This window comes from Galeopterus variegatus, unplaced genomic scaffold, assembly GCF_000696425.1.
Source record: "Galeopterus variegatus unplaced genomic scaffold, G_variegatus-3.0.2 Scaffold1211, whole genome shotgun sequence".
Classification (NCBI taxonomy): domain Eukaryota; kingdom Metazoa; phylum Chordata; class Mammalia; order Dermoptera; family Cynocephalidae; genus Galeopterus; species Galeopterus variegatus.
In genome coordinates this window covers 290,405-313,497 of record NW_007727322.1, presented here as the reverse complement: position 1 = coordinate 313,497, position 23,093 = coordinate 290,405, and the positions used below count along the sequence as shown (strand labels likewise).

Here is a 23,093-nt window from a genome sequence, read left to right as displayed (position 1 = left end):
CCTACAGAACAGTGAGATAATAAATTTCTGTTGCTTTAAGCCTCTAAGTTTGTGGTGATTTGCTTGGAAGCAGTAGAAAATGAATACATTATATATCATGCTTTAATAAAATTTATTTTTAAATGAGCAGATCAAAGTGATACATTGATTAAAATAAAAAAGAATGATTTGCAATTTTTGAATTAATGCCTCTTACTATATATATTTTTTCTTTGCATTTAAGTATTAACATATTACCAATGTTATTATTATTTTTCAGAATTTTTACCACAAAATGTAGTCATCCTCTAGCCCATTGAAGTTTTGATACTTTTGTGAATAAGACATTATATTTAGGTCTCTAAATGTAAATGAAATATATAGTAAAAAATGGTAGAAATATGGGAGAAGTAAGCAAAGACCACTTCACTCACTGAAAGGGTATAAAAAATTTTAGACAAAATATGTTAGATCATGGATACGACTATTTAAGTAGAATGTTATAAAAATTACTCTATAATGTATAACTTCATCATTATGTGTATCAGTGGTAGAAACATTAATTAATGAATTAAATCAGTTATATTTTGGATAAGTTATGAGGACAGGAAAGAAAATTTTTTAAATGTTTATGAAACAGGGACTTCCATTTCCAGCTATGATGGAATAACAGTGACTAGTCTTATCTTCTGACTATATACAACTAGCAAACTAGATTAAATATACAACAGTTTTCAGACATTGCACAATAGGGGAAATAGGACTTTAATACGTGAGAGAAAGGAAATAAGCCAGACAAGACCTATGATTACCTTGGCTTTCTACTTGGAGGCAGGCAGGATCATAGAAGAAAAGAGACTCAAAGGGAGAGCATGGCACACTTGACAAGATGAAGAGACAGAGATGTGAGTTCAGGGAAGTAAGATGAATGGAAGTTATTGGGCATTGTTCAGGATAGAGGAAACAATGCACGAAAAACAAATGTGCACATTCCCTGTCATTCTTTGCTTAATACCAAGCCATAAAAGCATAGAGTAAAATTCCACAAGCAAAGAATGCTTTGGGGAACTATAAGCTGAACAATTTCCAGGTCTCACTAAGGCATGGGATATATTTAAGTTCTGACAAGACAGAGTGGAGAGATCTCACTGAACACTCAGTAGAGACCCAAGAAAGGCTAAGCTTTAGGAGTACATCTAAACCATCTCTAGAGTAAAAGATATTCTAGGCCAGTGATTTACAATATCATAGCTATTAGCCCCATCTGGCTGTTGAGTACTTGAAATGTATCTAGTATGACTGAAGAACTTAATTTAAAATTTTACTTAACTTTAATTCATTTAAATAATTTATGTTGAAACTTCAATAGTCACACATGGTTATAGCTACCTTTATGTGTGTGTGTGTGTGTGTGTGTGTGTGTGTGTGTGTGTGTGTGTGTGTGTGTGGCTGGCCAGTACAGGGATCCAAGCCCTTGACCTTGATGTTACAAGGCAGCTCTCTAACCAACTGAGCTAACTAGCCAGCCTTGGCCATGGCCAACTTCAAGCAGCTTAAACACAAGTCTTGAAAGGATAAAATTGAAATGAAAATAATTCAATTGCCTGCCAGAATAAATCCCAATACTCTTTAAAAGAAGAAAACAAAATTCAGATGTTCAAAATGTAACATTCACTATGATTCGCAATGTCCAGAAACCAATAAAAAATTACTAGATATGCCAAGAAGCAGGAAGCATGTGAGGTATAACTAGGGGAAAATCAGTAAATGGAGACAGACACAGAAGTGACAGTGATGATAGAATTACTAAACAAGGATGGTAGAGTAGATATTGTAAATATTCTCAAAATTTTTAAAGGAAAACATGAACATTAGGATGAGAAAAATGAAAGAAAAAATCCAATGGAACCCATAGGGATAAAAAAATAAAATATCTGAAATGAAAAATTCACTGGTTGAGTAATACAGCCAATTATATACTGCAGAAAAAAAAGATTTATAAATTTGAAGACAAAGCAATAGAATCTATCTAAACGGAAGCACAGAGAGAAAAATGATGGAAAAAAGATGAATAGACCTTCAGTGACCTGTGGGATATTATCAAAAAGTCTAACATATATTTAATGGGAATCCCAGAAGGAGAGCAGAGAGTGGGATGGAGAAAACCTTTAAAGAAATAATATCTTTGAAGAAAATTTTCCCAAGTTGATAAAAACTATTATCTCATGCTTTCAAAATGCTCAACAAGCCCCAAGCAGGAGAAATATTAAGAAAGTGATACTAAGGCACATCATAATCACATTGCAGAAAACCAGTAATAAAAAGAAAATCTTAACAGTAGCAAAGAAAAAGACATAACTGGCAGAGGAGCAAGGATAAGAATTACAGCAGACTTCTCATCAGAAACTACAGAAGGCAGAAAATAATGGGACATCTTAAAAGAGCTGAAAAAAAAAAAAGCCTAGAACCTATATCCAATGAGATTTTCCTTCAATAAATACATTATAAAAAACTACATCATTATTAAAAATTCCAACATAATAGCCACCATTTAGTGCCAGGGATTTTGCTGGGCATTTTGCATATATTACCTCAACTGATCCTCATTACAACCCTATGAATTAGGAGCCATTATTAGCAGCACTTTACTAATGAGGAATCTTAAGCTTAGCTATGTTGAGTAACTTGGGCAAGGTTAAAGAGGACCAAGCAAACGATCAGGATGTAATCACTTAAGTCATTCAACAAAATATTCTTTGAGCACTTATTAAATGCCAGGCAGTTAAGAAGTCAGATAAAGGCTCTTCGTTTCGTAGCTTCCCTTCTCAATAGTGAGATGGAGAAATAACAAACACGTGATTGACATAACTTCAGGTAGTAACAAGTGTCGTGAAGAAAACAGAAGGCCTCGGGTGGTGGTGATAGAGGCTAACTGAAGGGTAGAGGACTGGCTGTAGTTTGGAAGAAGCTCTGAAGAGTAGACGTTTCCACCGAGATGTAAAGGAGACAGGCTTCTGATAACCAGCAGGGTGGCATGAATAAGGGACAGAAAGGAGGCCTGTAACAGCAGCATGGTGCACAGGGAAGAGAAGTAAAAGATGAAAAAGCAGCAGCAGACAAGGGTCTATTATTCAGGGCTTTGTAGACTACAGTAGGGTTTCCTGGGTGTAGAGAAACAGGTTTACGTAAGGCAATAATTCTGAGTCAATATTGCATCATCTGGAAAATGTTTTACCTTGATCTCTGAAGTTTCATCCAGTTTTAGGACTCAGCAATTTTCTTGCTCTTGGGAAAAGGCCAGACAATATAAATCAGTAAGGAAATGGGCATTTTGATCCCCAAATTTCAGAACACTTTTAGCACCTGTAACATTGAACTTAAGCTTGTTTTATTATCTAACAAAGCTTTGTCCACATCCTTTCTGGTGGACAGTTATTAACACTGTGTATCTAGATTTAAAATGTGTAGCCTATTGATCTAGAACTTTCATTCTCAGGAAATTGCTTTAACAAAATAATCAGAATATGTGATGTTTACACATGGATAGTCATTGTAGCATTATTTGCAATAACAAAAAAAAATTAGAAAAAGTCTAGATGTGGCCAACAGGAAATTAATTTAATACATGGTGGCACTTCTTGTAATGCAATCATTAAAAATGAAAATGTATATCAGTCACAATGGGAAAATGTGGGCCTGTTTGAATTTAGGATCTTTAAGATGGTCCAGTGATTAGGAGAGACATGAGATGGAAAAAGATTTTTTATTACTTACAGTTCCTGGGGGTACACGGCACACCTGGATGCCACACACAAGGTCAGGGAGCTCATGGTGAAGGAGCAACCCACGGGCCAATGCCTTAATTGGGTCCAGGGTGTCATTCAAACAGGTCTCCCACAGACAGTTTTAACTGGTGAGTTTAAAACAAACAGGCACAAGTTCTAGGAGGTCATGCTGTGACTGAGAGGTGTTCACTGTGACACATCTGCATAGTCCAGAAGGGGTGTGGGGTCAGTAGGGCCAGTCAAGTAGGCTGTGTTCAGCTGTCCCTAGGGAGGTGGTCACCAGGAGGCAGTTGTAAAGGCAGATGTCTGCGTGAACCACCTTGAGGAACTGGGGGAAAGCAGAGGACTGGAAAATGTGGAGGGTGACTGAGCCCTGCTCGTGGTATGAGAAAGTCTACTTATATTCAATATGGATGTCAAGGAAGCATAAAATTGTAAGAATTCACTTCAGGGTTGCAGTGTGAAAATAGTTTACAAGACAGTATAAATAGCACTCTAGTTTTTGTATATATGAAAACAAAATAACTTTTTCTTTTCTGGCATCTCCAAGGAGTGATTAAGATATGAACTCCAGAGATGACCTAACGGGCTTTTTTTTTTTTTCCTTTTTGTCTTTTTTTGTGACCAGCAACGGATCGCAACCCTCAGTGTTGTGCCCGCACCGCGCTCAGCCAGTGAGCGGGAACCGGTCTCCACATGGGATCCGAACCCTCGGCGGGAGCGCCGCTGCACTCCCAAGCGGCGCACTCTCCAGTGCGCCACCGGGCCGGCCCCCTAATGGGCTTTAAACCTTGACTCTACCACTTACTAGTTGTGGGGCTCTGGGTAAGTCACTTTGAGAAAATAAAATGAGCTAATTTGTGTAAAGTCCTTAGAAAAGTGCCTGAGGCACGGTGAATGCTTAATAAATATGAACTATTATTATTATTACCAACATTACCATTATAAACTGGAAAGAAAATTACATATGTATTAAAAGTCTTAAATCTCAGAGAGGGAATGGCCCAATGTAGTGCAAAAACAGAATTGTAGTAAGAAAAGCTGGGTCCAAGTTCAAGTTTACCAATGCTGAGGTCCTGAGCAAATCACATCCCCTCTCAGCCTGATTCCATGGGTAAAATGAGGGAAGAAATTCTCTTCCGCCATCTCAGAAGTGTAGTGAGGATGAGATGAGATGTTTTTGAGAGCTACATAAACCATGATGTGCTCAGCAAAATATTTTACTATTAATGAACTGTACTGAGCATTGATTCTACAATACCATGCCCAGTTGCAAGTAATTGTGCTTGGTTCTGTCCGTAATTCTAAAGCAGGAAAGCAGGTGCAAACTCAGATTGTTAGAGAGAAGGGAAGTAAGTGCATGTCGTGGATTTAGTTGAAGAGTGACTGCTGAGAGGCATTCTCATCCAAGGATCAAATAAGCTTGTCTGCAAGATAAGTCAGCACTTCACAGCCAGTGGAGACAAGAGGATAAGACAGGAAAGAAGGGGGCGGGGAGGAGAGCAAGCATGGAGAGAGTGAGAACTTTGTAATTCTATTTTCTTAGACTCCCAGGGTTCCCAGTGTGGCATACAGCACATCCTATCTTGTTCATTGCTATTTAAGATAACAAAATTACCTGATCAATGAATCTTTTTAGGCATTACTCACTAAGTAAACTGTTAGACAACAAGAGTTCAGATTTGTCTAGATTTGAGTAATAAATTAACATTTTCAAAGATACTGTAAGAAAGCAAAATGTTATCTTGCAAGCTCAAATTAGAGTGCTTCATTCTGCTAACTCTGCTGGGCAATAAGGCAGTAATACATTGCAATTCCCAAAAGGCACAGATATTACAGTACTCCTTGCAGAGTGACTCATAGCTATGTGACCCTTGACAGAATAGTTATTTACTATTTTGTCACTAGCGAATTCTACCAAACATTTAAGGAAGAAATTCACCCACATTCTTCAATAATATAAGAGAAAGGAAATTTGTTTTGTGAGATCGGCGTTACACTAACTAGATAATGACATTAAAAGATAAGGAAACTACAGATCAAAATCCTCATGAACACTGGTGTGAAAATACTCAACAAAATACTAGCAGAAGAATCCAGCAATGTTCCAGGAAGGCAAAGCTGGTTCAACATTTGAAAATCAATGTAGGGCCGGCCCGGTGGCGCACTGCTACAGTGCACCGCTTGGGAAGCGTGGCGGCGCTCCCACCGAGGGTTCGGATCCCACATACAGACCGGCCGCTCACTGGCTGAGCGAGGTGCGGGAGCAACACCGAGGGTTGTGATTCCGTTGCCGGTCCCGGTCCGGTACGGGCGCAACACTGAGGGTTGCGATCCGTTGCCGGTCACGAAAAAAGACAAAAAGACAAAAAAAAAAAAAAAAGAAAGAAAATCAATGTAATGCACCATATCAACATTATAAAGAAAATTACACAATCATTCCAATAGATGAAGGACAAACATCTCACAAAACCCAGCATCCATTCATGATTAAGAAGTCTCAGAATACTAGGAATAAAAAAGGACTTCCTCAGCTTAGAAAGACATCTACAAAAACCCTAGAACTAACATATCAATGGAAAAGACTGAATGTTTGCCCCTAATATTGGTGACAAGGCACTGGAGGGTCTATCCAGTGCAGCAGGACAAGAAAAGACATAAAAGGCATTGGAAAGGAAGATTGGCAAAAAAAAGAGAAATAAAACATTTATTATAATCTGCAGACATGACTGTCTACGTAGAAAAGTTTAAAAAAATCTACATAAGTGAATGGTGTCAGGATATATATACAAAAACCGATTGTATTTCAATACAGAAATTTCAAAAGTACTATTTACAAGAGCACACACAAAACTTCCATGAAGTACTAGCAATGTATGTGCAAGATCTGTATGCTAAAAACTAAAAACAATGATAACAGAGATCAATGACCTGCACGAATGGAGCAATATGCTGTATTTGTGGACTGAAGGACAGATATCAAAATGTCCATTCTCCTTGAACTGGTCTACAGATTCAGTGAAATTATCATCAAAATCTAAGCAGGTGCCTTCTGTTTGTTGTTTTCTGAAGTCAACAAGCTGCTCCTAAAATGTGTATGTCAAGACAAAGGAACTAAATCAGCAAAACAATTTTAAAAAAGAACAAAATTGGATTATTCACATTACCTGATTTGAAGACTTAAGGAACAGTAATCAAGACAATGCAGTATTGGTGAAAGCACAGACATATACATTAATGGAATAATTCAGAAAGTCATACTTATATGGTCAACTGATTTTTGACAAAAGGGCAAAGAAAAACTTTGATCTACATGCTGTACATATAACTTTTATATATGTGCCATATATAAAAACTCAAATGGGTCATAGACCTAAATGTAAAAACTAAAAACTACTAAACTTCTAAAAAAACAAAAAATCTTTATGATCTTGAATTAGGCAAAGGTTTCTTAGATATGTCACATAAAGCATAATCCATAAAAGAAAAAAGTTGATAAAGTGGACTTTATGAGAATTAAGAACTTCAAAAGAAATTGTTAAGAGTGACAGAAAAGAGGGTTGGGAGAAAATGTTTATAAAGCATATATCTGATAAAAAGTCTTGTATCCAGATTATATAAATTAACATCATGCTAGAAATATGGAAATGCAAAATGGGTTACCACTTTTGACTTTTTCAAATTGAGAAAGATAAAACATGGGTTTTTTGTTGTTAGGGTGTGAAAATATAGGTTATCCCATATACATATGATGGAACTTTTTTGGAATTTAGGAGGGAAATTTGACAATATATACCAAATCTTAAATATATCCATATTCTTCAATACACCAATTATATCTATAAAAATGTATCCTACTAATTTTACACACCAAGATTGGTATGTTTATGCTAATATTCCTACTAGCAAAAGTGAACAAAAATCGGTCTTCACAACAGGGACTAGCTAAAAAATAATGCAACATGCATAAGTGTGAGGCTATGTAGGCATGAAAATATTGCTGACAGAGAATATTTGATATAGGAAACTGCTCAAGATATGTTAAGTGGAGAAATAGAACTTTTACCTGTATAAATGATTCCATGCAACTTTTGACTCCCCTGTCATTTAACTACTAACAGTTTACTGTTGATGTTGACTGGAGCCTTACTGATAACAATAAGTTGATGAACACATATTTTGTATATGTTATATACTGCATTTTTACAATAAAATAAGCTAGACAATAAAATGTTAAGAAAATCAGAAAAAAGAGAAAGTACATTTACAGTACTGCAGTTATGTTGAAAAAAATCTGCCTGTGTTCAAGGGGCAACTGTATGTAAAAATGTGAATGGGAGTTTTCTCTGCATGTTGTTACTGGTGGAGTATTCTACTTTTTTACTTCGCAAAGAACTCAGAACACACATTTTTTTTTTTTTTTTTGTCGTTTTTGAGACCGGCCTCACCGCGCTCAGCCAGTGAGCGCAGAGGCCATCCCTATATAGGATCCGAACCCACGGCGGGAGCACCGCTGCGCTCCCAGCGCCGCACCCTCCCGAGTGCGCCACGGGCTCGGCCCCACATTTTTTTTTTTAAAGGAATTTAGACATTCCAGAGTTAAATCAGCAAAAATGCACAACATGAAACTACTAGTCTCCTTGTAAAGGAGGGAGAAAGCTAACGTGGCAAATATAATGACTTTGCAAAGGGCAGCTGAGAACCGTCTTCCAATTTTACTTCTTGCTGCTTCCCCAATAAAGTATGACCATGACAGACATCACCGGTGGCATTTGGGCTCTACCTCCATTACTGGGTCCTCACTTACTCCAGGATCGTGTTGAACAGTAGTTTTATTTGGTCATATGCCCACACCTTGGACTTTCCATTTGGTCCCTGACTTGGTTTTTAATAATGGAACTTCCAGTACAGAAACAGAACTCCCCTGTGTATACATTCTCAAAAATACCTCGTAATTGCTGTTTAAGACTTAACCACTGCCCCCTACTGGGAAAGTCCTCAAATAACTTGTTGCCACTGACATTACTAAGGAGCAAAGAGAAGAACACTAAGATAGATACTGGTTTTATCCCTTAGCCCAGTTTAATTATCTATTTTTGCCAAGTTCCTCCTTTTGTGGGGAACTAGGCTTTGTAGTGCCTTGTTTGATAGGCACTGTGCTAGGGAGGGACTTTTCCTACGTTATATACTTTAAACCTGTAAGGTGGGTGTTTCTTAATTCTTACGGAGGCAGTCATTACACAACCTAATACCACTATGCAATAAAATGTTAAACAAAACTCAATTACGAAAGTATCTCTAATCATTTGAGAAAACCCCAAGGCTGTAGAATCACTCAGCATTTGATTAATACTAAAAACTAAGTTGTAATCTCACTTCATATGCATAATTACAAAATCAAGCAGGGTCAGTGTCTAAGGCTATTAGGGGAACAGAAGAGTGGTGTTTAAGAAATCCTTTTGCACTGTGGTAAAATACACACACAGCTTAAACTACCATCTGGACAGACAGACAAGATGCCTAAAATAGCGTTGCTATCAAAATACGAAAGAAAACTGACTCAATTCCTGATTACGTATCATATACCTATCTTTTCTTCTTTGGGGGACGGGGGCCTTGACTTAGTTCTTCCAAAAGTGCACATAATTTATGTGTGGTGGAGAAATGATGCTGAAGCAATATTCCCTAAGGTGGCAGCAGTTTAAATTTCACTAAAAATGCTTTTATCAGTACTACTTAGAAAATGTTGTGTATGTGAAAGCTAAGAATAAACACATTGCTCTTATAAAATACTGCTGCACACTGAGAACCTGTTTTCATATTTCTAGTTTTCTTTTTGCTTTAGAAATATCTCCAATCAGAATAACTCGCACATTTAAGGTTTTTAAAAAAATTCTCTTAATTTTGAAAGAAAAAAAGTGCATTACTTATTTCAAGAGACTAAGGGCTTCACAGAAGCTTAATATCCAGTAGTTAGTTGTTACATAAACATGTTTTATATAAAAGTTTATTACTATAACTATTCTTGTTGCCCAGCCACTAAGATCAAAGATGATTAATAGAATGAAAGTTCTTTTTTCTACCATAATCTTTTTTAGAAGGTTAACAGAGAAGGAACAGAATATGTACACATTTACTAGTGGTAAAAGAATAGAAAATACAAGCAACTTCACAAGACTAAGTTTATTCTAAGCATAATTTTATTAATAAAAAGATTAACCATGACCATATAAAATGAGTGGCTGGGCTTATTATTTGCTACACCAAAGGAGTTAAAAAGTTAATACTTGAGGATAATGTTACAATAGTTTGTAATAGCATTCCTTGATAAAGGCATTTTAATTTTAGCAACTGTTTCTCTTAAATATATAAAAAACTAATCCTTAGTGTCATGGATAAGAATCATCATAGCTACTAATGAATCAAAAAAGAATTCCCAAGAGCTGTTTGGTGGTGTGATCTGAGGACATACAACAAACCATAGGGAAACAACCTCCCAAAAACATCTTCCAGAATGTTGCCCAACCAGAAAACAGAATATCACTGTTCAATACTCCCGAGAGGGGATTATCCCACTTGAAGTCAAGTGTGAAGGATAATTAACACAAATTGTGAATGCACCCAAAATCCCCAAATAAATTAGTAAAAGTGCCATTAAGAATTACCAGACATATAATCATATAATGTGTTTAAATACAAACTTGTTAAGTCCAAAAGATACAGTAATTTTATTACATAAAATTTCTCCTGTGTGCTAAAAATGTTAACTTACAAGACAACTTTTATATACGTGTAGTGGGGATTACGGTTGAATTGTTTAATCATTCTTCATTACTGAAGGTAAGAACAGTAGGTAGTGAACAGTTACGAAGCACTCAGAGTCCCTAAAATTCAAGGTTGTTATGACTGCTCAACCAAAATATATTTCCACTCACTCTCTAATATAAACGCCTGCTCAATTCATCTTTTAAAAATAAAGTCCATTTTTTCTCCATTAAAGCTTCTGCAAGACTGACAAAGGTACATTCTACCTATTAAAAATAGGGGTACTCTTCATCTTTGGATAAGGTATCGCCATTTAGGGAAAATGTAGTCATATAGAGATTACTAAATTTTTATTTGAGGCAGCTGATGGAGTCTATTAAGCACTTCTTGAACACTGTACTTTTAAAAGTTTGTTTTTAATACAGCTTTGGAAAACAAAAAATAGAAGAAAATATCTATGGCAAAGTACATTTCATTCTATTCTGACAGCTGTAAAATACAAAAAAAACGGTATTTAGCGCAGTGTCAATTTTATCTACGTAAATCACTTGATGTTAGTTTTCTGCTATATTATATGATCGAATAAATGACCAAAAGGCAGTTTTAACTTGTTAAAAATGTTTTTCAAGTCTTTTTTTTACTATTTAGTAAGGCAAAAATGAAATTAAGCCCTGTAACAAGTCCTTAAAAAAAGGAAATTCTATAAATTTGGTTCCCATTTACAACAATTTGATTAACAGATGAGTTAAATATAGATACAATGTATCCAAAATCCTTCTAACTATAGTAAAAACCCCTCTAGCATTTATAGATTTTGAAATCCTTAATCATACCAATATATATTCATCAAAACGTTCATACAGAACCAATACCTTTCCTCCATGTAAAAGAACACTTGTTAAAAATAATTAACAAAAATACCAATAAAACATAGGAAACTTATTTCATTTCACTGTGCCCAAGGGTATGACATAAAACAAACATTGGCTTAGAGGTAGCTTAAAAAGAAAAAGAAAACCAGATTCACCATTCTTTGTCACTTTTATTCAGTAGTTTTTTTTTCCTTATTTTCAGCGCCAGACATGGCAAGGAGTGATTACAGCCAACTGTTATTAAAACATTTGTTCGCAACAGGTATCCCCTTTATCACTGACCCCAAACTGACTCATTGTGTGTGCTTTCGTTCTTTTTTTTTTTCCCAATATACCACCACCAAAACCAGGTGGAGGGGGCAAGGGTGAGAGAGATGGAGGGAAGAGTCCGGGAGGCCAGAAGAGGAGGAATGCTACAAGCCACAGTAAGAATGAGCTGTATTTAATTTAAAAAAAGGAGGGAGGGATGTACCCCACAAATGATACAGTAATGAGGATACACAATTAAATCCCATAGCATGACTGAAGGCTTTCACTGTGTTTGACGTCATCACAATGGAAGGCATAAAAAGTGGAGTAAATCAATGTTGACACAGTCCGATCTAGTCCATTAGGCAAGATGGTGCAAGAAGTCATTTAAATTAAAAGTGCCCTACCCTCACCTAAATGGCTAGCAGACATGGAGAACACCACAGTGACGAATCCACAGAGCCTTCTCCATGTAGCTATAAAATGTGTTGTCGGATGGCACACTGTCAAACACTGGAAAGGGGCGCCACAAGGGGCCTCTCCCTCTTATAGGTACGAATGCTAGACCGAACTATCTCAACTAAGCAGGAAGTGGGCTCCTCTGCTAGGAATGCCAACCCTAATTCACTTTGTCTTGAAATATATACAGATTGTTTGTAGTGGCCACTGCGATGATGTTCTCCTTGGGGTGCCAGGCCGTGTGAAGGATTTTCTTGTTGAAGTCCAGGCTGTCCACACTTATCTCGTCTTTCTTCCGCTTGCCGCTTGCACAGACCTTGCGGGGCTTCAGAACCGTGCGAGGCTTGTTGTTTTCCCGCGACGCCTCTAGGGTTATATCTCGCTTAGTGTTCCTGTCAAACATTCTGAAGAAATTATTGTAAGATCCAGTCATGACGACACTGTAAAAGTGGAGAGAACACTCAGTCACACAAGTGCTCGAGAGACTGTCTGCAGGGCACTGAGCTGGTGACTGCCCCTCGCCTCCTGCCCTGTAAGGAGGAGCGACCTCAAGCAGATGTGAGTATAAGCAGCAGGGCTGCTGACAGAGACCCAGTCACTGAATAAACCAGAAACACGCTCCTACAGGCATGCACCACACACACAACAGTGGTCCCACGAGATTATAAAGGCTACACCCCCACCTAGCTTGGCGGAGGTATGCGCTACGATGTTCACACTAGCATGAAGAATCCGCCTCCCCACACATTTCTCAGAAAGTATTCCCACAGTGAAGTGATATGTGGCTGTAGTTAACTTGGTTTCCTACCAATTCCTCATTTTCATGACTACCAAAACTATCACCAGAGCTAATGGTGTCCTCAAGTAAAACTTCTTGGTAGTCCTGAGTTATCTTTGTTGAATATTTTTGCAAAGACAGGCTACACGATCACCCAGACCAGCCAACTTCTTAAAGTAGCAACCATCTGTGGGACTAAAAGCTTCTTAAATTTAAAAGACAAACAAACAAAAATAACCATGAAAAAGCTATTCATAAAAAAATAATGCTTCACTTTATGATTGAAATTATAAGCTATTTAATTTGTTCCCAGGGTGTCATCTGGTTCATATAATCACATTTTATGAAATGTTCATAATAAATCAGCTCCTGAGAATATTAAAGTAGTATATATTTTAAGCAAATACTTCAAAAAGTTATCACTTCAAAGCGGTGCCAAATTCTTAGCCTGCCCAAGACACTTTTTTTTTTGCTGGCCAGTACAGGGATGGAACCCCAGATCCTTGGTGTTATCAGCACCATGCTCTAACCAACGAGCTAAGTGGCCAGCTGTCAACCAGGACACTTTCTTCTCAGTTCTATTTGCCATCCATCACTGCTCATCACTACTAAGCATCCTCGTAAGCAAAACTTCCCAAGTCTGAAGCCCTGAATAAAATTGAAAAGAGTCTGGTGCTACCACTACTTACCAACTCCTTTCTACGTGGTTTGAATCTTTATTATAAATGACATTACAGGATACTAGGTAATTGTTCAAAGTCATGCTTGGAAACCACTCTAAATACTTACAAATATTATGTACATAGCTTATCTACTAATGTTAATTCCCCTAAAGGACACTTGACAACAATTTTAATCAAACTCAAATTGGTACATATCCCTGAATAAAACCGCATTTCTTTTAAAATGATTTATGTAATTTAGACTGGCATCCCCATATTATCTGATTTTGTGAGATTTTAATGAATTAGGGTACCTAGACTATGGCTATTCATAACTTTTAAAAGGTATTAAACCAATGTTTTTGTGGTATTCCTACCAAAAATGTATCACCTGAGTCAAACAGGAGAAACATTAGATAACACCCAAATTAAGAAATAACACCTGTCTTCTTCAAAAAATGCCAAGGTCATGAAGGACAAGTAAAGGATAAAGAATTGTTCCAGAATAAAGGAGACTAACAAGATAAGACAACAAATTTAACAGATATGACCTTGGACTGGATACTGCGCCAGATTTTTTTTCTTTGCCATGAAGGACAGGATTGAGGTAACTGGTGAAATTTCAATGAGATCTGGGGGTTAGATGGCAGTCTCAAGAGTCCATGCGAGTATTTCTGTTTTGCATGCTTGCACCATTGTTATGCAAGGAGTGTCCTGTCTTTTAAGAAACAGTCTTTAAAGAACTTGGGGTAACAGTCATCACGTTTGGAATTTACTCTAAATGCTGCACAAAGAAGTGTGTGAGTGTGTGCTCATACTGCTATAGCTATAGACAAAGACAGAGGAGACCGTGACACAGCAAGTAGCAATGGGGGAATCTGGTTAAGGACCAAATGAAGAGTTCTTTGTGCTACTCTATGAAATTTTCTCTAAGTCTGAAATTATTCCCATTTTTTTTTAAATATTAAGGGAAATAAATAACTCCCTTCTGATAATGGGAAGTAACGTGAAACTGCTAGCAACAGGCTTCAACTGTATGAGCAAGAACTAGCTGCAGCAGTGCACACAGCCTACTGGATCAATACCTTCTCCTGCTCAGACTCATTCATTTCTTTCTTCTCTTCCCTCTCCTTCTTTCTTCTTGATGCCACAGACTCAGCAGTGGACTCAAAGGCAATGCTTCTTATCCCTACCAACAGGACTCCAGGTTTAATACAGCCAGCCTATCACTGGGCCTCATGTTAAAAATCAGATAATAATTATAATTTCAAAATCCAGGCAAATAATAAACATCTGAAGTACTATTACACTCTACAACCCATAACACCACAAAACCTCAATCATTCAAGCTTCGGTGATAAAACTACTGTTAAAGTGCCTCTGGTTACTCTAAATCCAAGTTTACATAATTCCAAAATTACATCTTCTTTTACTATTTTCTGTACTACTGGAACATAGCAAATGGTAAATAAATATTAACAACAATAAACCTGAAATTTAAATAGACTTATCTATCTTCGGAAATAATGGCATGCATTTTGATGACACAGTAAAAAGGAATCATACTATGGCAAAATTGGAGATGATAAAGAGCATAACTACTCATAATGAGATGGTTAAAATAACACATACAAACTACTTCTATGAGGTGTTTATGTAGTATGTGGAAAAACCGGTGTATAACAATCCAAACAAAATATCTGCTGCCTAAATATTTCTAAAAACAGTTTAATAGTAGGATAACAACCATACTAATATTTCACCACTTTAACTGTTGGCTTGTCAGAAATGTGATTCATCGAGTTCATAAAAGAAAAAATTTAAAAATCTTTAAATAATTATTTTGATATCTAAATTTTTTTCTGTATTTTCACACTAGTGAAACACAATGCTTAATTTTTAGCTGCCAGTATAAGGGTACTTCAAAAAGTTTGTAGAAAATTAGAATTAAAAGATAATATGAATCTTTCCATGAACTTTTTGAAGTACTTTCAAGGAACCCCTGGGGTGGGGTGGGGGAGTAGGGGTGGAGAAGGAAGTTAGGACCTGTAATTTATGTTAAACTAAAAAAAGCTGGCCATACTTTTAGTGAATGTGGCAACCATACCAGAATTAATGAAACAGTAAGTTTCTTTCCTCTAATAAAATTCATATTTGGACAAGAGGTTCAATTAAAATCGATTACCTGTCAGATCCATTCCAACAACATTCAAATTTGTCAAATATACAGTCATTTTCATACAGTGAACAAAGTTTACTTCTGAGGTATTCATGCACCTGGGGAAAACAAAAATATATTACATACATACTTAGTTTATCTCCAGATCTATCCACTGACATTACGAAAACGATTTAACAAGTCCCTATCTTCAAAAAAAGAAAAAAAAAAGGGCATATACAAGTATAGACACATATACCCTGTTTTTAATCTTATTAAATCTCAGTCCTCTTAGTATCAATAAAGGCATTTTATCATTCAACACACAGACAAGGCTCCTTTCAGGGAGGCACATTTTCCTATTATACAACAAAGAAAAACTCCCTTCTGGGCATATGGCACAGGTGCCCTTTAGGAGGCCAACTAAAACTTAAAACATTTCGGCCAGAAAACATTTGAAAATGGCACAGATAAGAGACTAATAAAAGAACATTACAGCAATATTTGAATATCACTACAGGTTGAGTATCCCTCATCTGAAAACTCAAAATGCTCCCCAAACCCAAAACTTTTGAACACCACCATGACGCGCTCACTGGAGTGTCAACTGGATTTTGGATTTTCGGATTAGAAATGCTAAAGCAGTAAAGTATAACACAAATATTCTAAAATCTGGGGGAAAAAAAAGAAAAAAGAAAAAAAATCCAAAATCTGAAACATGTTTAGTCCCAAGCATTTATCAATAAGAGATACTGAACCTGTACTCGGCTTTCAGTCCATTGATTGCGCTGATAAAAACACTGAATACTGTGCTTACTTCCTTTCAAATACCATTTTCTGGGCATAAATTTAACTAAAGCCTGTATTTTTAATTAAATGCCTATACTATGCATAGCATGACCATGCCCTAGTTTGGTGGACAAATTATATAGTTATCTCAGGTATGCAGTGTTTTAAAATTTGACAGCATCAGTTGACATTTTGATAATGACAAAAGCTAATAAAATGTTTTTTGAATTGTGATTCCATATTTACTAATATTTCACAGGATACTAGAAAATGAGTAAATCTGGCATTCAAAAAGTAGTTCTGAGAAACACGATACATTTCAACATTAACATCGTTAAATTACAAAGGAAAGTTCCAAAGTATTTGTTGTGATCAGAGGGAAAAAGGAATGTCTATCTCATGATTCCTTTTTACTTAAAGAGAATCTTAAAAAGAAGTAATGATAGAAAATAGGGGTGATCTTCTAAAAGCTTAGAATTCTATATTCCTTATGAAACAACCTAAACTCATCTTAAATGTCCATTTTAACTTTAAGTATAGTGGAACCGTACAGGCCATGCTGTGATGTTAGGCGCAAATTTTAATACAAAAAAATTAATGTAGGATTAGGATCAAAAGTAAGCATGTAATATAAAAAGTTAATAAGATAAAAAGTATCCTTCAGTCACACACAACTCAGTAATACGCATGCACAAATTCAACAGAAATAGTTGACTCTAGATAGGCTACATTTGCAAATGATGTGACTCTACTCTCACTGATCCAATTTAGCAGAGAGAAAAACTGCACACCAGGTAAAATTAGGTAGATCATCATAATGAAGCAACATTTTAGAGTGCACATAGTACAGGGTTTCTCAACAAACAATTTAAGAGTATGAAACTATGGTTCAAATCAATACTCTCAATGGGAATGGGGTAGTGGTAAGGATAACCAGGAGACATCAATCTTGGCAGTTACACAAATGTACATTGGTAACATAGCAGTATTTTATTTCTTTGCTTCTGTTTCAACCTAGTATTTATTTTGAAATTTCAAATACCATTAAGGAGAATTTTGAGTGGTTTTTGTTTGTCAAAGGGGATTTAAATGTTTGAGAAACACTGTTCTAATTGTATTGAGAATACATAAAGAAGGTACCATTTACAAGTCCTGTGCTCCTAGGGCAGTGCTAAGTGTCTTCTGCACTGTATGCCCAGGGCCTAGGGCAGGCTCATGCGGCCCCACCCTGTGCTGGGGTGCACACTTCCTCACTCTCCTCTCTCTCTGACGCAGTAGACATGGGTCAATGGTCATGGCTAGCTGACAAAAAGGTAATCCAGAACTGACTTCCTACAACAGATAGGTAACTCTTAAAGCCATCTGCTGGGCTTTCAAGCCCTTCTCCTTTAGCTTAAGACAAGTTATCAGCCAAAAGGCAGAATACCAGTACATCTAACCTGGCATGCCAAGTTTAAGCTCCAGTTCAACCGCTACTGTACATGCTTCAAGCAGAGGATGTGCACCTCTGCTAGGACTGACCATTCTCCCCAGTCCTCCTCCTACCCAGCCTTAAAGGAGAGTGTTCTTCCTTACCGTAAATGTACATAGCAGCAGGAAAAAAGCTGTCAAGACTGAACCAAATGGGTAGCAAAAATCACACTTTAACTGCAAAACTGAATAGACAACACAACCTACGTAAGCATACGTACGTTTAACATAAGGAAAAGCAACACACTCATTGATCTCCAAGGGGAAAAGCCTGATGGTGAACACATGCTGTGTAAGGATTAACACCTAGCACAGAATCCTTCTCTAGAAACACCTGGAAGTAAACAGGGCACGTGCTCAATAAAAGAAAAAACTGCAAATACCTGGTATGTTTCCACAGGCCTGTTTTCCATATTTAAGTCCCAAATTTTGACTGACAAATAGTCTCTAGTCATCATATATCGACCACTATGGCTGAATTTTACATCAGAAATAGAGGAGATGATTTCGGAAAAAAATGACCTGTTACTGGGATCTTCAGGTTCTTCAAACACTAAAAACAAGCATAAAAAAAAAAAAAAGGGCAAGGTGTACAATATTTCGGCTTGGACAAAGCATTTCCTAAAGCAACCATTCACAAACTTCCTAAGAACGAGGTAAAGTGACAGGCTAACAAAGAACTGAAAAACATCTCTCTGGTATAAGAATGTAATTACCCCAAATGTTTCTTAGGAGAGTGACTTAATACTGAAGTTGAAGATGCAGAAGTATAAAGTACATGTCCAGAGTCGGACGGCTCATTGAGAACAAGGCTCACCTGGGGCTTTCGACCTCAGTACGCCAGGTTGGCACATTCTTCAATATACCTCACTGACTTTGCCTGTAATGTCACCATGAGAAACACACCATCCTCACCCATCTAAATTCAGGCTAAGATTTTATTTTCTAGTCGCCAGGTGAAGTTATTTTGTGGCAGGCATGTACCAATTATCATGAGTTTTAAAAATATTCAACAACATGAATACTGCAACCGCTTTGTTTTTTAACCCAGTGGTTTTCAAACTTTTTTTTTTTCTAAGGCAAGGAAACTCTTCTCAGAAGAAATCTTCCTAGGAACCTCAAAAGGGAAAGGGAGACAAAGAAGAACGAGGAGGGAGGGAGGGAGAGAAAGCATTATTCTACTTGAATACAAGGTTAGAGAGCCCAACCACAAGTTCCCAAAGAATAGCATCCCACTAAAAATACATTCTCGGGAATCAACAGACATGCCCCCAAGAGAGCCTTACTCTGGTCTTCCAGTGGAATTAACCTGTAATGTCTCAGGTGGAGTTAATGTACCAAAGAGTATCAAGAGGTTTAAAGACTTGTAAACCTATGTAAATTTCTGAAGGTAGTGTCAGGCAAATAAAATACATTATCATTTTGAAGAAAGATGCAATAAACTTACATTTAGAATGCCTATCACAAAGAGCAGATGCCCTCATGTCACATAACCGAATGGTTCCTTTACTGCTGCTGTATACAAATGTGTTACAGCTATTTGGATGGAATTCTGCTGCTGTAATCACCTCTGTTAGCTCTTCCATATTGGCAGGCTTGATATCCACAATATCTTGAATGGCATTTTATTAAGGAATTTCCACTTAGAAAAAAGGGCAAATAACTACATTTCTCAAACCTAAAATCCATTCACAGACCTAAGCACAAGTATTCATTTTCAACTGCATTCTACTTTCATGAGTATAAATCCCAGAGAAATTAAAACTTTTAACACTAAAAACAAACAAATTTCGGAACACAGGTGAATTTTAAATCATTTTAGAGAAGTTATAAAGAAAAGACTAGTACAATTTATCTTCATAAACATTAAGAGAATTCCAAAACAAACAAGTAAACAAAAACCCCAAGAGGGTGAGAAGGGAAATTATTTGTACCACAAACAGCTAATTTACTTAACACAAAAAAAGGTGCTTAAAACACACACACACACACACACACACACACACACACACACACACACACACACACACTTAAATCCAGTGGAAAAATCGGGAAAAAAAAAAAAAGAAATATAAATGGTTGATAAACATGAAAAGATGCTCCAGGCTACTCATGAAGAAAGAAATGCAAATCAAAACAAAAGAGGACTTTTTCACTCACTACAGTGATAAAAGTGTAAGGACACAGGCTCTCATATGTACACTCTTGGTAGAGTATAAAGTGTGGTAAAGCTGTTAATTTTTCAAATGATATCTATTTGTAAAATATGTATATTAACAGTAGTAGTTAAAGCTGCTGTCATTTATCAAGAATTTCTAATACTGAAAAACAAATATATTTATATACATTTCTATAATTATATGTATATATTATATGCATGTGCGCAGGTATATATAAGAGGTGATCACAAAGTTCATGGAAAAACTCGCATTATCTTTTCAGTCCATTTTCCCACAAACCTCTTGAAGTACCCTCTTATGTTTATTTTTTTTTATTTATTTTATTTATTTTTTTGTCTTTTGTCTTTTTCCGTGTCCGGCAACGGATCGCAACCCTCAGTGTTGCCCCTGTACCGGACCGGGGACCGGCAACGGAATCGCAACCCTCGGTGTTGCTCCCGAGCCTCGCTCAGCCAGTGAGCGGGAACCGGTCTGTATGTGGGATCCGAACCCTCGGGCGGGAGCGCCGCCGTGCTTCCCAAGCGGCGCACTATCCAGTGCACCACCGGGCCGGCCCCCCTCTTATGTTTATACATCATACACTCCTTCAAGGAATCTTCAAAAAGTCCATGAGAAGACTGATATTATTTTTTAAATTCCATTTTACTGTGAACTTTTTGAAGTAGGCATACAGAAAAATTTCAGAAGGATAATATAAATAATAAAAATGGGGTTTTGAGAAATATTTCTATTGACTTTATATCATCACGCATCATGACTTGTATGATTTCTTTGTCCAACCTTAACAAAAATATTTTTATAACTAAAAAGTTTTAAGTAAAATGTTTCACAAATTCAATTATTTTTATTTTTTTTGCAATTTAAACTTTAAAAATTTTTTAAAATTTATTTATTGAATCAAAATTGATTATACGGGTTCAACATTGATATATATTGATCAAATCAATATTACTAGCATATATATTGTTACGAATCATAATTATTAAAAAATTCCTATTTTCATAGACATACTAGACAAATCCCTTAAAATTCCATGAATCTAATTTTTAAATCAATACACTATCTTCATTCTTTATTAAGTAACTTTTCCCCAGTGTTTAATCACCCATATACAAAGAAAAACATAAGACACCACCTATATTAAAAGACACTATAAATAGAAGGAACTGAATACATTAAGGAGGGATGAAAACAAATCCCATATGGGTATACAGCATGCCTTCTTTCCCAAACACTAAAAGAAGAAACCAAATGGATACTAAAACTCCTGTCTGTAATTTCCAGATGCCAAAGATTAATCCGCAAATCATCTGCAGATAAATATGTTTCATAATCACTATTAATAGAAATTGAGTTGATGTGATATGTATGAGCATTGGCAAATATTCTTCGTGGACTGGCCTCAACCATTAGATCCATGGGCCTAAAGACTGGCACCTGTCAATAAGACACACAAGAAACAGAGATTACAAAAGGCTTGTTGTTTCAAACAGCAGTTAAGATTCAGAATACTTCATTACTCCAGTTTTTGAGGGAATGTAAAACAGTACAATATTACACAGATTTTAGTTTTAAAAAGCAACTGGGGTTGATCCTTTAATGTGTAGAAATGGGAAGAAGAAAAAATAATGATCTGGACAATTTACCTTTTCTTACCAGTAATACTACTACTAGAACTTGAAGTTCTTAGTTCTAATCTTCTGGTTGAAAAACACACAGAGCTAATAAATGTTTATGATTCAAATTAAAGAGGCTAAAAAGGAAATTAACACATAGCATCTAATTCTTGGTACTTTTTAGCTACAACTATAAAATTTGGTTTGTTTCTACTTTTTTCCTTCTTTTCTAAAGACATACTGCACCAACTCTTAAGACAAAGGACACCGAACATTAAGAAAGACTCTACCCCAGTCTTTACAATCTAGTGCAGTTACCTTTTTCTTGTGTGTACTCTGCCAGCATTATTGCAAAAACCAAGATATGGTTCTAGTTTCCGCAATTTTAGCACCAAACTTATAAAAGAAAGTCATTTCTACTTGTTTGATCTCCCAAGAAAATTAATCATGAAACTAAATCTTGTAATAGCTGACATTCCAACCATGAGAGCAAAAGATCGTGGTATAGTTTAAAACACAGTCTTGTGTTTGAGTCCTGGTTCTGCCCCTGGCTAGTGAGAATGATTTGTAGGTCAGTTTCTATGTTTAAATGGGAGTTACTCAATCTCCTATCTCATTATAGAATTGTTTGGGGTGCTCGTAATTATTCCTATCCAAGTCCTGCTCAGGATCTAGGCTACATGACATGAATACAGAACACTATTCATCAGAATGAGAATTGTTCTGTCTTATGTACTTACTCGCAGTGTAGTTACTGTAGTAGGATCTCTATACCTTCCATCTTCCTCTTTCAAGTTATACCCTTCTGGTCTTTTGTCCCTTTCACTGATTTTCCATAACTTGATTGTTTTATCTGGAGAGAGAATGAAGAAAGTCCTCAAAAAAAAGGGAAGGGGGGATGGGGGTAATACAGATAGGGAAAAAAAAAATTTAAGGCATTTTAAATATGTCATTTCATATTTCACCTAAAAGGGTTTTAAGAAAAAAATGCCTTATCTGACTTATTTAAAAATGTCTTCTTATCAGATGAGTAAAAACATATACACACAGAAATACAGTATAGAAATCACAAACTTTATTTATTTATTTATTTATTTTGTCTTTTTTCGTGTCCGGCAACGGATCACAACCCTCAGTGTCGCGCCCGGACCGGACCGGGACCGGCAACGGGATCGCAACCCTCGGTGTCGCGCCCACACCTCGCTCAGCCAGTGAGCGGGAACCGGTCTGTATGTGGGATCCGAACCCTCGGTGGGAGCGCCGCCGCGCTCCCAAGCGGCGCACTGTAGCAGTGTGCCACCGGGCCGGCCCCCGAACGCACCAACTAATAC

The 23,093-nt window shown here is 36.6% G+C and overlaps 1 protein-coding gene across 1 annotated transcript in view; it reads right to left on the bottom strand.

Annotated features, from left to right (window-relative positions):
- Positions 1-9,932: 9,932 nt before the first annotated feature.
- Positions 9,933-23,093, bottom strand: part of PPP2R2A (protein phosphatase 2, regulatory subunit B, alpha) — a 79,963-nt gene continuing 66,802 nt past the window's right edge. Inside the window, exons 5-10 of the mRNA XM_008575584.1 lie at positions 22,503-22,615; positions 21,406-21,583; positions 19,414-19,578; positions 18,350-18,519; positions 15,735-15,826; positions 9,933-12,549 (exon numbers count right to left, since the gene is read on the bottom strand). Of these exons, the coding sequence (XP_008573806.1) occupies positions 12,270-12,549; positions 15,735-15,826; positions 18,350-18,519; positions 19,414-19,578; positions 21,406-21,583; positions 22,503-22,615 (998 nt within the window). The 3' untranslated portion in view covers positions 9,933-12,269. The remainder of the gene's footprint in view (positions 12,550-15,734; positions 15,827-18,349; positions 18,520-19,413; positions 19,579-21,405; positions 21,584-22,502; positions 22,616-23,093) is intronic.